Source organism: Drosophila miranda, chromosome 4, assembly GCF_003369915.1.
Source record: "Drosophila miranda strain MSH22 chromosome 4, D.miranda_PacBio2.1, whole genome shotgun sequence".
Lineage (NCBI taxonomy): Eukaryota > Metazoa > Arthropoda > Insecta > Diptera > Drosophilidae > Drosophila > Drosophila miranda.
In genome coordinates, this window is record NC_046677.1 from 15,506,017 (window position 1) to 15,519,802 (window position 13,786).

General features: G+C 43.2%; 1 protein-coding gene across 1 annotated transcript in view; it reads left to right on the forward strand.

Moving 5' to 3' along the window:
- LOC108164295 overlaps positions 1 to 13,786 on the forward strand; it is a 42,312-nt gene that overhangs the window by 13,127 nt on the left and 15,399 nt on the right. The window contains exon 3 of the mRNA XM_017299942.2: positions 11,006 to 11,214. Coding sequence (XP_017155431.2) covers positions 11,006 to 11,214 — 209 coding nt within the window. The remainder of the gene's footprint in view (positions 1 to 11,005; positions 11,215 to 13,786) is intronic.

The following is a 13,786-nucleotide window of genomic DNA, read 5'->3' on the forward strand; positions in this document are numbered from 1 at the left end:
GAATGCCTGTCTCCGGCTGAGCAACTGAGCGACTCCCCGGGAGATGGTAGCTGCCATAGACGCCAAGTGCAGACAAGCGCCGAAGACAACTTGAGACTGAGACGTACGTACTGTCATCTTCCCTCTACACCGAAAGAAATTACACCAAAATAAGGTTATAGAGGCATATTCCTATATAGATATTTATCAATAAACGCCTTTAAAATGTGTCTCTACATTTGCTTTCACTTTAAAAACTTATTCTGTTTAGATAGACTGCTGTTTTCTTTCAGTGTACCTCACCATTTCCACCATTTCTTTTCCTTTCTTTAAGTCTAGCTGCTTTATTCCGCGAAATTAATTTCAAATGAGTGGCTGGCTGTGGCTGTCATTATATAGAATCATATATGAATAATAAATGGAAATGCATTTATCTGGAAATCTTAGCTCCCACCCCACCCCACCCCCCAACCACCAATCACATCAAAGTATTTGCCCAAATTGTAGGAGAGAGAGGAGGGGAGGGGAGGGCAAAAATACGTGGCTGGGATTTTTATAACCAAATCAGGACAAGACAACAGAGGCTCCCCAGAGCTACTCCTACAGCTGCTTTTTGGCATTGCTTTTTATTGTTTTTTATGATCATTTGTATTCATCAATTTTGTATTGATTTGGCTCGGAATTCGGGCGCTCGGCACCCCGAACCGAGGCGTTTATATGCCAAGACAGCGAAAGGATAAACAAAACTTGGCAAAAGGCAATGAATTTTGATGTTTTGTTGCTTTTACTCCCAGTTTTCGTTTCGTTTTTTTTTTTTTTCTGGCCAATTCCGCCCAGCATCTTACGAATTTATGAGCTATAAAAACATCTGCCAGAGCGGACGTTCCCAGTCCTACAACCCCTCCTACCCCTCCCCTCTCCCGTATCTGTGGGGAAGAGCAAACAAAAGTAAAGTGCTCCACTTTTTGATTACTTTTTGTTATTGTTTTTATGATTTTTGTTGCTTCTTTCTCCGGTTTTTATTTTACATTTTTATCTAACTTTTGCTTTATGTTTGGGGGTTTTCTTTACTTTTGTTGCCATTTCCATTGCGTTATTTTAATTAGGCGCCAAATGCATAATAAAATAGATATTTACCCCACATGTGTGTGAGGGATACACGTGTGTGGGTGTGTATGTGTCCCAACAATATTTGTCACATTTTCGGGTATGCATTTGGGCGCTTTCACAATGGGTCTGTCACTGCAACACGAAGAAAGTCCGATTCAGGTTTAAAGAGCGGCATTACCACAATTTATACACTCAGAGAAAACTGTCCTGAGGTTTAATATAGAAAAAATAAAGAGTTTTCAATTACATTCTGGCATTATTATGAATATTTTTAATTGAAATATGTGTCACTTTTAAACGCAATATATTTCATATTTAATTTAATTATTTAATATATATATTTATTTTTATATTATTATTAAATATATTTAATTTTTCTACGAAATATATTTAATTTTTAATCGAAATATATTTAATTTTTAATGGATATACATTTCATTTTTAATTAAATAATATTTAATTTTCCTCGAAATATATTTAATTTTTAATCGAAATATATTTCATATTCAATCGAAAAATATTTAATTATTTAATCGAAATATTTTTAATTTTTAATGGATGGACATTTAATTTGTAATTATTAATTTTTTTAAATAAATATAAATCTCATTTAAATTAAATATAATTCCCATTTAAATAAAATGTTTTTATATTAAAATAAAATATATTACACTTAATTTAAATATATTTCCCAAAAATGTAATATATGATATCTTTGACCGCGTTTCCCTTTAAATTTTTTTCCGGATGGTGCTCCCTTTTTCGAAGAGAAATCTTCCTTCCTTGCAAACGAAAGAAACGTCATCGCCGTTTCACTCAACTAATGACACAGACCATCTCCTTTTTCGCCCACCCACCCCACGATTGCATTAGCCAGGGCTCCCGGACAGAAGCTTCAACCTGCAGTCACCCAATCCCCACGCCCCACGCTTCCCTCTTTGACCGTCTCGCTTTTGTTGGTTGACGCTTCCGTTTCTTTTTATGATAAATTGATTGATATTTGAATTTAATGATAAGCTTGTGGGCTAGGAACCCGGGGGCGGAGTCGGGGCGGGGCCAGTCGACCGACCAGTTGGCAATTCAATTTTCCTGGGCTCTCATTTTTCAACTTCAGCAACAGCGGGCAGCAGGCAGCAGCCGATGCTCCCTGTCCTGGGCCATGTCCTGTGTGTTGTTGTGTCTTGTGTCCTGTGTCTTGTGGAATATGCAAATTCCTTGCCACATTTTTTCAACTTTTTTGTTGTTGTGCTGTTGCCAATCTTGTCGGAGTCATCTTTGATAAGCAAACTTTTGCACTGATAATGATATTTTTATAGTGCGTTGACGAGCTTGCCAGCCATTAGGGGAGTCCAAAGGAGGCACAGAACTGAGTTGTTGCGAACATGCATGGTATATTCTACTCTTTGGATTGCTAGAAACATAAATAAGGGTTCTGTAATTCGAGCAGAGTCAAGGTATCCAGAATTCTTAAGTTTAAAGAATATTGTGAACAGATTACAGATTACAGATTTTGATACCCGATACTCAGAGACCATGTGTGTAGTAGCCATAGCGAAGAACAACCCCTAAAACATACCTAGCAGTCGTGGTTCCTCTCCCATCTCCCAAAATTGAGAGAGCTCGCGGTCTGCTTAGGACAATCAAGGCAAGAGCCGCGGCTCGGAACGTTTCCGTCCGTTCTTTTTGATACATCGTTTTCTTCCTTATTAAAGCATAAATAAATCATAGTCCAAGGTATCTTGTAGGTGCAATACACGACTGTATCGTTCTTAGTTGTTTATTTCTGTAGTTGTCGCCGGTGTTGGGCAATTTGTGGCATTGCCGACGATTGGCAATCGATTTATAGGCCAATTTGCATAATCATTTAGTTCACATGCCACAAGACACACACACGGACAGACACGCATACTTTGGCACAAACTTTTCCTTGAGCTAAAGAAGAAACAGGGGAAAAAAGGTTGGCATACAATTTTTGTTTGAATTTTTTATGCGAAATTGATTTTTTCCCGAACGCATTGCGGCCCCCTCACCTCCAGTCCCCATCTTCTCCAGCAGAGCTTCCGGCCCAGACAGGGGTCCCACCCACATTCGGATGTGTCGTGTATATTTACCTTCAGCGTGGTCTCCCCCCCTCCCCAAAGCAATCTCAATCAGCAGCTCTAAAAACGGTTAACGACTTGTGCTGCTGATCGGAGAGCGACAGAGAGTGAAAGCGGTTTTCCTTGAGTTAAATTTTCATAAATTTCTCCACTTTTACCTGTAACGAAAATTGCTCAAACTTGTGATGGCCAAAAGTCCGTTTTGGCCTCATTAAAGCGCCTCCGGTCAGGCGAGGCCCACTGAATTATTTATAATACTCTTCTTTTCCTCTTGGGGCCAGGACATGCGAGTGGGGATAAGTATACCTGCCCCCCCCCTCCACCGGGCTGGGTAATATGCCAGGGCCAAGTTGTCTTTGGATATACATATCTATATACCCGTAAAGTCCTGTAGCCCCCCTCTGTATCCGTGTCTAAGGTGTGCCTGGACCCTGGGGCTGGTCAGCAAAAGTTGAATAGGAAGTTCTTCAAATTATGCCAGAAGCACAGAAGCGGCAGACAAAACGAAGAGTCAAGAAAATTGGTCGGAAAGGAAGGAAGGCAAGCTTCGGTTGGCGGCTTCTTGCTTCTTTGGCTTTTCTTATTTTAAAATTTTGCCCTCTATGTATTTAGGCCCATGCCCGTATTCTATGGCCATATTTCAGCTCAACTTTTGCCGCTCGTGGCCTCGAGGCATAGGCAAATTTTTCGTGCCATTTGGAACGGTAATCAAATATTAATATGGTTGGAAAGGATGAAGAGTGGCTGAAGGATGCTCGGCCTGAAAATAGGTTAAACTTTTTCCATGCAACTTCCTTCCTTATTGATGGTAATATTACAATAATACATTTATGCACAGTTCTCAGACTCTCAATGAGGTTTGTATCTATTATTCGTGGGTCGTTCTGGCCACACATTTTGTAGAGTCAAAAGCACTTTATAGAAGGTTCTGATCGCCCGAAGAAAATGTCAGTCCTTCCCTAAAGACTCCCTAAAGATTGGGAAATAAACAAGTGGAATGTTGTCCAGCCTTCACTGCATCCAAATAAATTAAAAGGGATATGTTTGGCCCTTCAAAATCCCACAAACTTTAAACGAGTATCTTTATTAATTTAGAAAACTTCTTACCACCTTCATGGCATTGCTGGTGGGCTCTCTAGCTACGAATAGATTGTTTTTTTTTAGGTTACTACGGCTTACTATCTTAAAACTATACCTGCTAGATTTACTGCCCATCTTTCAATATAAAACGCCCCCAAACACATCAAATTCTTATTTTCCTGAACCGCTTTTACCTCTTTAAGAACTTAAACCGCTTTTCATCTCAGGCTCGTACTTTTCTCTGCATCCAGCCTCGCTAGACTGCATAATTCATATGGCAAAAGGTGGCCCAAGTAAAAGTTGCCTTCTCTCAAAGTTGGCTCAAAGAGCCGGCACTTGGCATCACCTTAAGCCGCCTTTTCAGCGCCGCAAATTGCATTTAGCGCATTAATTTGACGCCTCCGCCTCCGCCTATACCTCAGCCTTTGCCTCTGTGGGTATTGCCTTCGGGTGCATGGAATACTCCTGACAAGCCTTTTAATTCTGCCCCCAAGATAATCTCTCCTCCAGGTTTCCCGCCTGTCTCATTGTTTCTTTTCAATTTCAACTGCACGGAAAGCGCCACAATTGAAATATTACCATTTGATAACTAAGTAAACTCCAGGGATGTGTCGGGGTCACCACAGCCACTAACCGTTTGCCAGCCGCCTCCACTCTGTCCTGTCTCGCTTTGGCTTTGTTAAATGGCATTTCCCCTGTCCCATTCTTACCTGAATCGCGTTGACTTTTGGCCCTCTGTGTGTACGCGAGTGCTTTGATGTCTTGCGGTTCTGTTCGCGGGTCTCCAGGGTTGGCGCGGGGTCACCAAGGCGCGGAAATTGTGCGCCGCAATCTCTTAAGACCGGCGACAAATATACTTGGGCGCCGTGCTGTGTTGGGGGTTGGAGTTGGGGCTCCGGGGTTCCGGGTTCTGGGGGGCTTTAGGCATTACCAAGATTTAACAACAACTTCTGGGCTTTTGTCGACTCTTGGCTGTTGTCTGGTGGGTTAAACGACGCGAGCCCGCTCAGGTAGAAGACGGGGCTCGTAAATAATTAATCTGCCCGCAAAGTGCGATTATCAAAGTGTTGGAAAAATGTTAAATAGCTCCCCAGGGCCCCCGAGGCCGCCCCCCTCCGTGACATTAAAATGCGGCGACAGTTCTGGGCGCTCTCCTCTGACTCTGTGGACATTTGCCCGTCGGCCATTTGTTTCGGAGTTCTTGATATTTTGTCGACTGGCAGCTTCAGTTGATGTTTTTCAATTATGCAAATAAAGGGATTAATTTGTTGCGGCTCCAAAAACAAAAAAGAAGTAGAAGGGGGCGAGCACTGAAAATTGTTTTTAAGAATGCGCCAGGCGCTGATAAAAGTTGGTCTTACGAGGGATCCCTGCTCCCTGTTCCCCCCTCCCCCTCCATCCACCATCCAATAAGACAGAAGATAGCAAACTGCACGACAACTATAAAAAATTTCAATTACGAAAAGGGATGGCAGTGGCAGGGAAGTGGAACTTCCCAAAATTGACTTCATTAAAGTCGAAACAATTTTTGGAGCGCGGACAAGACAAGAGGCTGAAGGGGGCATTGCTTGGGGAAGGAATTTTACCATAGAAAAGAGTTTCTATATTTGAAATAAAATAATCTGAAAAGAGTTTCCTTAAACTAGTACTCCGGAGTCCCCATTTGCTGCCAGTTCTTTACACGAAACCTAATATTTTCGGAACGAAGCGGTGGAAAATCCAGCCAGTGGAAATATTCATTCCATTTCCATGAAGGGGTTAAAGAGCCCCAGCAAAAATAAAGAGAAAGTAGCGGCTCATTTAATTTTATTTGTCGCAAAATTGTTGTTGGTGTCAATTTCTGGTACGCGTGTGTGTTGCTTTTGCCCCTTTCTATTTGGCATTTGCTTTTCCCTTTCATTTTATTTGCTGTTTCAATTGTCAGCTCCGCTTTCGGCCCAGCTTTCGGCTGGAAGTGGCTGTCGAGTATTAGGTCTAAATGGTGTATTACAAAACATTCCAACAAAAGCAACAACGAACAACGAACAAGAAGTGCCATCAAGGAACTCTTTATGATGATATGGTGGCAAAATGTGGGTGGGTTGGGGAGTGGGGGGGCTGTGTTTTCGTTGGGGCGTTGCACAAATTAAACCCGAATGAAAATTAAACGATGCATGAAATTACTTTGCTTCTTTTTTACTCTCTTCCTGTTTCTCGCATTCGCCGGCGGTCTGGCATACCCTTCAAAAGGGGTAGGGAATGGGGAACTCTTCTCTAAAGATATTTCCACAAGTACTGACAGGACTCTAGGGATTTCAGGCTCTTCTTTCATTCTAGGGTATCAAAAGCTTCGGTTAGACTTCCTCCCTTTTTGTTGGAGGCCAAGTTCTGCTCCTTCTGCTGTTGCGACTTTGCCTTTGGCTTTTGGCTTTTGCCTTCGAGTTGAGCTTTCCCTCGGCCTGACTGGGGTTCCGCTTGAGGGGCCGGGGGGCCGGGGGGTTGGGCGTTTTTAATTTTTAATGTGCACTCAGTTGTTGTTTCTGCCTGGTAGAAGGACACACACCATTTATGCAGTCACTGTCTGGCCCTGCAAAAGACTGACAAAGAAGCCAAGGAGAGTGCGGGCCAGTCCCGGGCCAATTTGCCGAGTCAAATGTCACTCAACTGCAATTAAGGCGCTACAAAACACTGGGGCGTGTCCTGCCACACGGGCCAAAGGTAAAAGTTTAAGCGAAAATGGCTAGCATCAGCGGCTTTTACTTTTTCAAACTAAGTTATCCAAAAACTGTTGGGATGCTTGGAGGATTATGTAGGGAGGATTTCCCTTCTACATCGGGGAGTCCAAGGCGGCAATAATCGTTCTAGATCTCTTCTGAAGGAACCTGTGTAGCTCCATTCCCATTCATGGAGCAGGAGGTCTCTTTACATGGTCTGTGGACGCCACAGAAGCTCCTCTCAGGCCTCTTTAATGGCCAGAAGGAGGCTTCTGTGGCACTGCGGCTGGACAATCGATGGATGCAGGAGTGGGACCCCTTGGTGGGACCCTTTACAGTGATATCCTGGGTTTGTTTGCCTTTATATCTTTTGCGGACTGTCCTTAAATGTCATTTATGCGCTCCTCCCTGGCTTCCTGGCTCCGTTCTCCTGTTTTGTGGCTTCCTCCTGCTGTTGGACATTAAAGTCAATATATTCGAATATATACAGGTCGCTCAATAAGTCCCTCCTGTCGGAGTCCCTCCACTCCCCCTTCAACAATCGGTGACACAAATTCTCCAGCTTATTAGCACATTTTATGGCACCATCCACTCCATTTATCTGCCTATTTTTTCGGTGCTGGCAGAGCCAAAAAATAACCCCATCACAATACACACGGAAATGAATTTATAATGCATGACTTTTGCTGTTTTGTTGGCCCGTTTGTGCCATCAAATATTCTGCCATTTCGGTTGGAGCCCACAAAGTGAATGCATGTGTGTGTGTGTGGGGGTGAGGGGGGTGAGGGGTCGAGGGGCACAAAAGAGGCGCGACAGCAAAAAGGCGCAACTGGAAAGGCAAACAACTAACTCATTTTGTGGTTGCCATCTCTTTTGCCCCTCTTTTTATGCCAATTGTCGATTGTCTGCCACAAACAGACACACAGATACTGCGACACACACACACACACACACACACACGCACACACACACAGAGAGAAATACGGTGAAAGCATTCAGCGTATTTTTTATTGAAGGCGCGACTGCGATTCTGATTCCGATTGCGAATCCGATTGTCGTTCCCTTTGAATACCCTGCCAGAGGTGGGCTCATTTCCACCAGTCGTTTGTAACGACTTTGTAAGCTTCCAAATGTTAGCCACATCCCATAACCATCTCGTGGGTCAAATCTGCAAGGATATCAAATGCTTCCACCTCGCAGTGGCCTCTGTCTGACGCTTTGACTGGCCTGCTCTCTGCTTCCGCTGCCACTGCTCTCTGCCTCCCTCTCTCTCTGCCCTCTGACGATTTGTGGTGCACATTGTTCAATATTATAGTCGACCGTGTGTCTGTGTGCATAACCTCCGGCTTGGGTTTTTGAGCTGGGGCGTGTGACAGCTCAATATATTCGCCATTTGTCGCTGTATAAGCCACATAGCAGCCATCCTCCAACCTCCAACCTGGCCCATTCCCTCCGCTGTTTTTTCCCCCACACTCAAGGTGTGTGTGTGTCTCTCGGTTTCGTTAGGAACCTGTCGCCGCTCTCGCTGCTGCCACTGCCTTTGCTGCTGCCACCGCTAGTTGTCATATAAATGTGGCTGCTGAACGATGCCAGAGACAACAGGAGATCCGCCAGACAGCCACCCACGCCCTCTGCCCGGGAGCGTAGACGGAAGCAAAGGAAAAGGCAGTCATATGTGGGTAACGATTCACAGTGGTTCGAAGTGTATGAAAAAGGGTTAGAGGAAGGGCTGTCCTACAGAATTCTAAAGAATGGTCTGTTATCTAGCACCATTGGAGAGTAGAGGCTACTAGATCTTATATAGAACGTGCATAACATGTTTTGAAAGCTGTAAATGCACATCTAACAGAATTCTGTAAGCCCTGTAAAACTTAACATAGCATTAACAGAACTCCAATGAAGAAATGCAAAGCTTTTCACGCTCTGCAGAGCTTAGATCTTCAGTCTTGAAGCAAACTCTAATCATTACCAACAATAAATAAATCAAATAAAATATTAAATGTATGTTTTTTTATAAATAATAAAAAATCGAATTATTTTTAATTTTTTACCAAATAAAAAATATCTCCCAAAAGTCGTATCCAAAGCTCTACCAAAATCCAAAAATCCAATGACAAAAATAAAGTTAGACTAACCCCAACATAGGCCCCTGGTGCCACTGTTCCAGACTGGGTTTGTATGTGTGTGTGTGTGTGTGTGTGTGACTCCATTGCTTCCCTGTAGTAGTGCTGCTTGTTGTTGTTGTTGGAGAAATGCAGGAAAATCAATTTCGTTCTCCATTTGCAGTTGGCAATTTGCATAATAAGGTCGTTTGGCGCAATTTGCATGTGAATGTGATAAATTCAATGGCGGCGCTGCACGTAACACCACACACATGCACACACACGGGCACACACGGGCACACACACACGTGCCTGTGTCTGCGTGAGTATTTGTTTTTTTTTTTTCGCCAGTGCGGCCACAGAACTCACTTTTTCACGTTTGACGTTTGAAGAAATGAAAAGTGTAACGGTATATTAAATAAGTGGGTGTGTCTCCTCCTCCTCCCCCCTCCCACTCCCCATATGGGGTACTGGGGGGCCAAAATGTGTCGCCAGGCCAGGGGGAGATTTTTCTGTTTGTGATTTGAGGGCTTTGGCGTTTGTTTAGGTCTCCAAACTCTTTTCAGAGGATAGTGAACTTTTGTTGCGGGTTCTCAATAGAGGGGTTTACACTTTTGATTCGATTCCAATTTATTTTGTAAACCAATTAAAAAGATTTTAAGAAAATATACACCTAATTCTGTTTTTACACGGGGTTTTCAGGAACCAAACCACCTTGTAAAAACAGAATAAGGTGTACACAATTTTCTGTTGTATTTTTTCCATCTTCCTGTTCGCATTGCATTTTCTTGCCTGTTTCTTGAAATTATTGTCTTATTATTCTTTATTTTTTATAATTTTCACTTGACAAAAATTGGGCAGCAGGGCTAAATCCTTTTACTTGGAATTTGCAATAAGTATGAACAGAAAAACTTTTTTTAAAAATTCAAAAATCGCTATTTGTTGTCTGCAAAGTGTTTTAATTTATATCTGGCTTCTGCAGCGCCGAAATCCAAAATAATTCAAGGATTGAAAAGAGAATTGTATGATTTTTCATAGAATTTTATATTCTTGTCGGGTTTAAAGGGATTATCCAAAGAAATATGGTACCAAAGTGGAAGTTTTTTACCGCTTTTAATGTCTTTTCTATATTCTTTATTATATATGTATATTATATATTTTATATATTTGATATTTTTTATATTCTATATTTTATACATTCTATATTTTATATTTTTTTTATTCTATATTTTATAAATTCTATATTTAATATTTTTGTCGATTAAAAGGGTTTATCCGAAGAAATATGGAACCGTTTTTAATGTTTCTTTAGCTTTGATATTTTTTAAAATTATTTTTTGTAGGGTAGGGTCTTCTTTTAAGTCTCTAGTTTTTTAGCGCCATAAATTTCCACAACAATAAAAGCTACAAATCTTTAAATACAAATCTAATGATTGACAAAGACACGAATTTGTTGCCTAAAGAGTTTTGTAAGGACTACCCAACCGATCTTCACCTGCAGGGTATTTCCACAGACTTCACCTTTCGAAATTTACACGTAAAAATATGTGAGTTTTTTGTGCATTTGTGCCGTGCCCGCCACGTGAATTGTAGACTGCAGTGACATGCACTGGATTGTCCTGGGTCTCCGGTGGCAGGCACCCGGCGTCCAGGAACAACAACGGGAGCGTGCAAGTCAAAATTCATGTGACAGCAGGCCCCAAAAGGTTTTTTGTGTTTGCGTTTGCTGGTTTTCTGGTTTTCTGGTTTAGACGGAAAATATGGCCAGCCGGAATCATAACCGTTGAAATATGCATGTGGCAAGCAAAAGTTTGAGCCACTAAAGGCTTAAGCCCTGCCCCACAGGGGAGCAGCAGAGGCAGGACATTAGAAATAATTCCACCACTCGCATAGCCGTTTCTCTAATTCTGTTTATCTCGTTTTCTCTACCAACTAATTGCAGACATTAGCAGCTCCCTGACAATGACCGAGGTGAAGATACCCAATCACATAATGCGGCTGAAGAGCGCCACTCTGGGCTGTCGTTATGCGCTGGACGGCGAGTCGCTGTACTCGGTGAAATGGTACAAGGATGGACACGAGATCTACCGCTATGTGCCGCGCGATAAGCCCCCTGGACAGGCGTTCCCCCTGCCGGGAGTCAACATCGATGTGAGTGGGGGGTGGGGGAGTGTATGGTGCAACAGGTGCTGCCACAAAAAGAAACAACGAAAGAGGGAGAGAAATTTAATTTAAAATTTTATTACAATTTACGGGGCTGGGGTTGGGGTTGGGCTTGGGCTTGGGGTGTGCGGGGTTGTTGTTTAGGATTTAGTGTTACGACCCGATCATAATGATTATTTTAAAACATGTAATTGCCACAGAGCACCCCCCAAGCTCTGAGCCCCAGCTCTCAGACGCTGGGGGCGTCTTCGCCCTGCTGCTGATTACGTCGACGGTGAGATGAAAATTGCTGCCACGTAGTTTTGCAATTTAACTTTAATTTAATGTGGATGTAACCGGCTTTTGTTGGCCATAAAAATGTGTGTGTCTGCTGCTTCCTTGCTCGCTCTCGCTCTCTCTCTCGCTCTCTTGGGCCTGGCTAAGGTCACGTGTTGGTCTGCTTTTGCTGCGATTGAAAAGGTTAACGGAAATCACTTAAAGCTGTCAATATCCCAGACAAAGTTGATATCCTTTGGCCTCCCATTTCCCAATGGCTGGACTCTAGCGAGCCGTTCTAATAATAATAATTTGCCAAAAGCACTTAAGTGCGTCTACTTTGTCGGATGGCAGGGCAAAGGCAGCAAAGGCAGAGCAAGTACAGGGCAAAAGAGCCAGAACCAGTGCCAGTACCACTGCCAGACCCAGAGCCAGTGCAAAGGCAAAGTAAATCCCGTCAATTGTCGGTCTAACGTGGCGTATGAGCAATGTGCGAGCGTGTTTTATGGCCTGTGCGTGTTTCCCAGCGGCCAAAAAGGGCAACACAACCACACAAAGGGTGGTGAAGGGGTTCCGGGGGTGGAAATAAGAGAGTCCTTCAGGGCCTAAGTGAAACAACAGGCCAGGCGTGCAGGCAGTGGCGGGCATAACGCGTAATGCGGCATAATTTTCGCTGATCTCAATGTCTGCATTTGGACCCGGCCAAAAAGGGTTGAGGGCCTTAACCGCGAGGCCAGGCAGATGATTAGAACAAAAGAGAGGGAGAGCTGTGGCAGGGAAAAAGCTGGTCGGGACATGATAAAGTGGAAATGTTTTCACGTGAGCGCCTTGCGGCCCGGAATTAATGCCGGAAATTCTCTTTAGAATTTTGGGATATTGCTTTTGGGAATTTCTGAATTTCTGAAAATCTGCCTATTAATAGAGAGAGCGAACCAGCGAACGAATCTAAAAAATATAACGAAAATGTGCGTGTGAGCAAGTCGCAAGAGGCAGCAGATGAACGAAATGGAACGGAGTCGTTTCACGAGGTTTTTATATAAGAAAACATATCTGGAGGGTTTGGAAAACTGTGAAAAATGGTGTCAGGAATTGTTTTGTGTAGTTAAACAGGTTGTAGATATCATTTATCTACAATTATATCCCTTAGATGCTCTTTCAGACATCCTCCTTAATAAATTTTGTATAATTCATGTACTTTCGATACTTTTTGTCCCAAAAGAGCTGTGCATCCGTGGAAACACTTGTCTAAACATCTATCGTTTTATTTAATGTCTCTTTGAAACAATCTCTTGCTAATATACTTCAAAGATACTAAGCGGGGAGTTTGCTCCCCTCTTTTTAAATGAAATCTGCATCCAAATCAGAGATGTGGCTCCCTGTTCCGGCCACTGCAATCAGGGCAGCATAAACAAGGTTAGAGCTGAGATTCTTTTTGGCCAAAACCAAATTTGGAATTACAAATAACAACTTCAATCTGCAATCATGAGCGAAATGGCCAGCGCATGTTCATCCGAAGTGGAGGATTGTTAGAAAACTTGAGACGCAGGGGGGCTAGGGGCTGGGGTGTGGGGCGGGACGTAGAAGCAATAAAGAGAGACGACTGCAATTTGAATTGTGGCTAGAAGAACAATTCTCCATCTGTACTCAGCTGTAGCCGGTTTCTAGCCCCCTTTGACCAACATCCACCCCGCATGAAGGGGGTCACGCGGGGCGCTGACAACTTGAGCGTGCCCCAAGAATTGGGGAAAAAGACAAGGCAGCAGCAGCCGCCTTATAAGAAGCACAACCCGACTTAAGTACTGCCAAGAAGGGAACAAACAAAAGCCAGTCCAACGACCATTGTACAAGAATTGAAGGGCTGTGTGTGGAGGGGGAGGGGGATGGGGAGGGGGAGGGTGGGGCAACGACATCCGAAAACAAGCAACAAACCAAAAATAATGCTGAACGTGACTTTTGTGATTGTTTACGTCAGAGTGGGATAGAGAGACAAGAGACAAAAGAGAGAGAGAGAGAGGAGGCGAACATAAAGCGAGAGCAAAGAATTTTCATAAAAATTTGCTCGACAACGGTCCAAAAATGGAATGCAATGAAACTTTCCTTGTACACCCCGGCACGAGCTGGAAAAAAGGGTATAGTGTGGGGCTGTTCAACAGGAAGCGACAGGGAGACAGAGATTGTGATCACTAGAAGGGGAATACGTACATAGATTTCCTTTTGATCAGCCACAAGTTGTACCATTTCTGTTGAATAAACCCTTTTTAATAAAATTCGAAGACTTCGAGACTCTAGACTCCACTTTAATGGC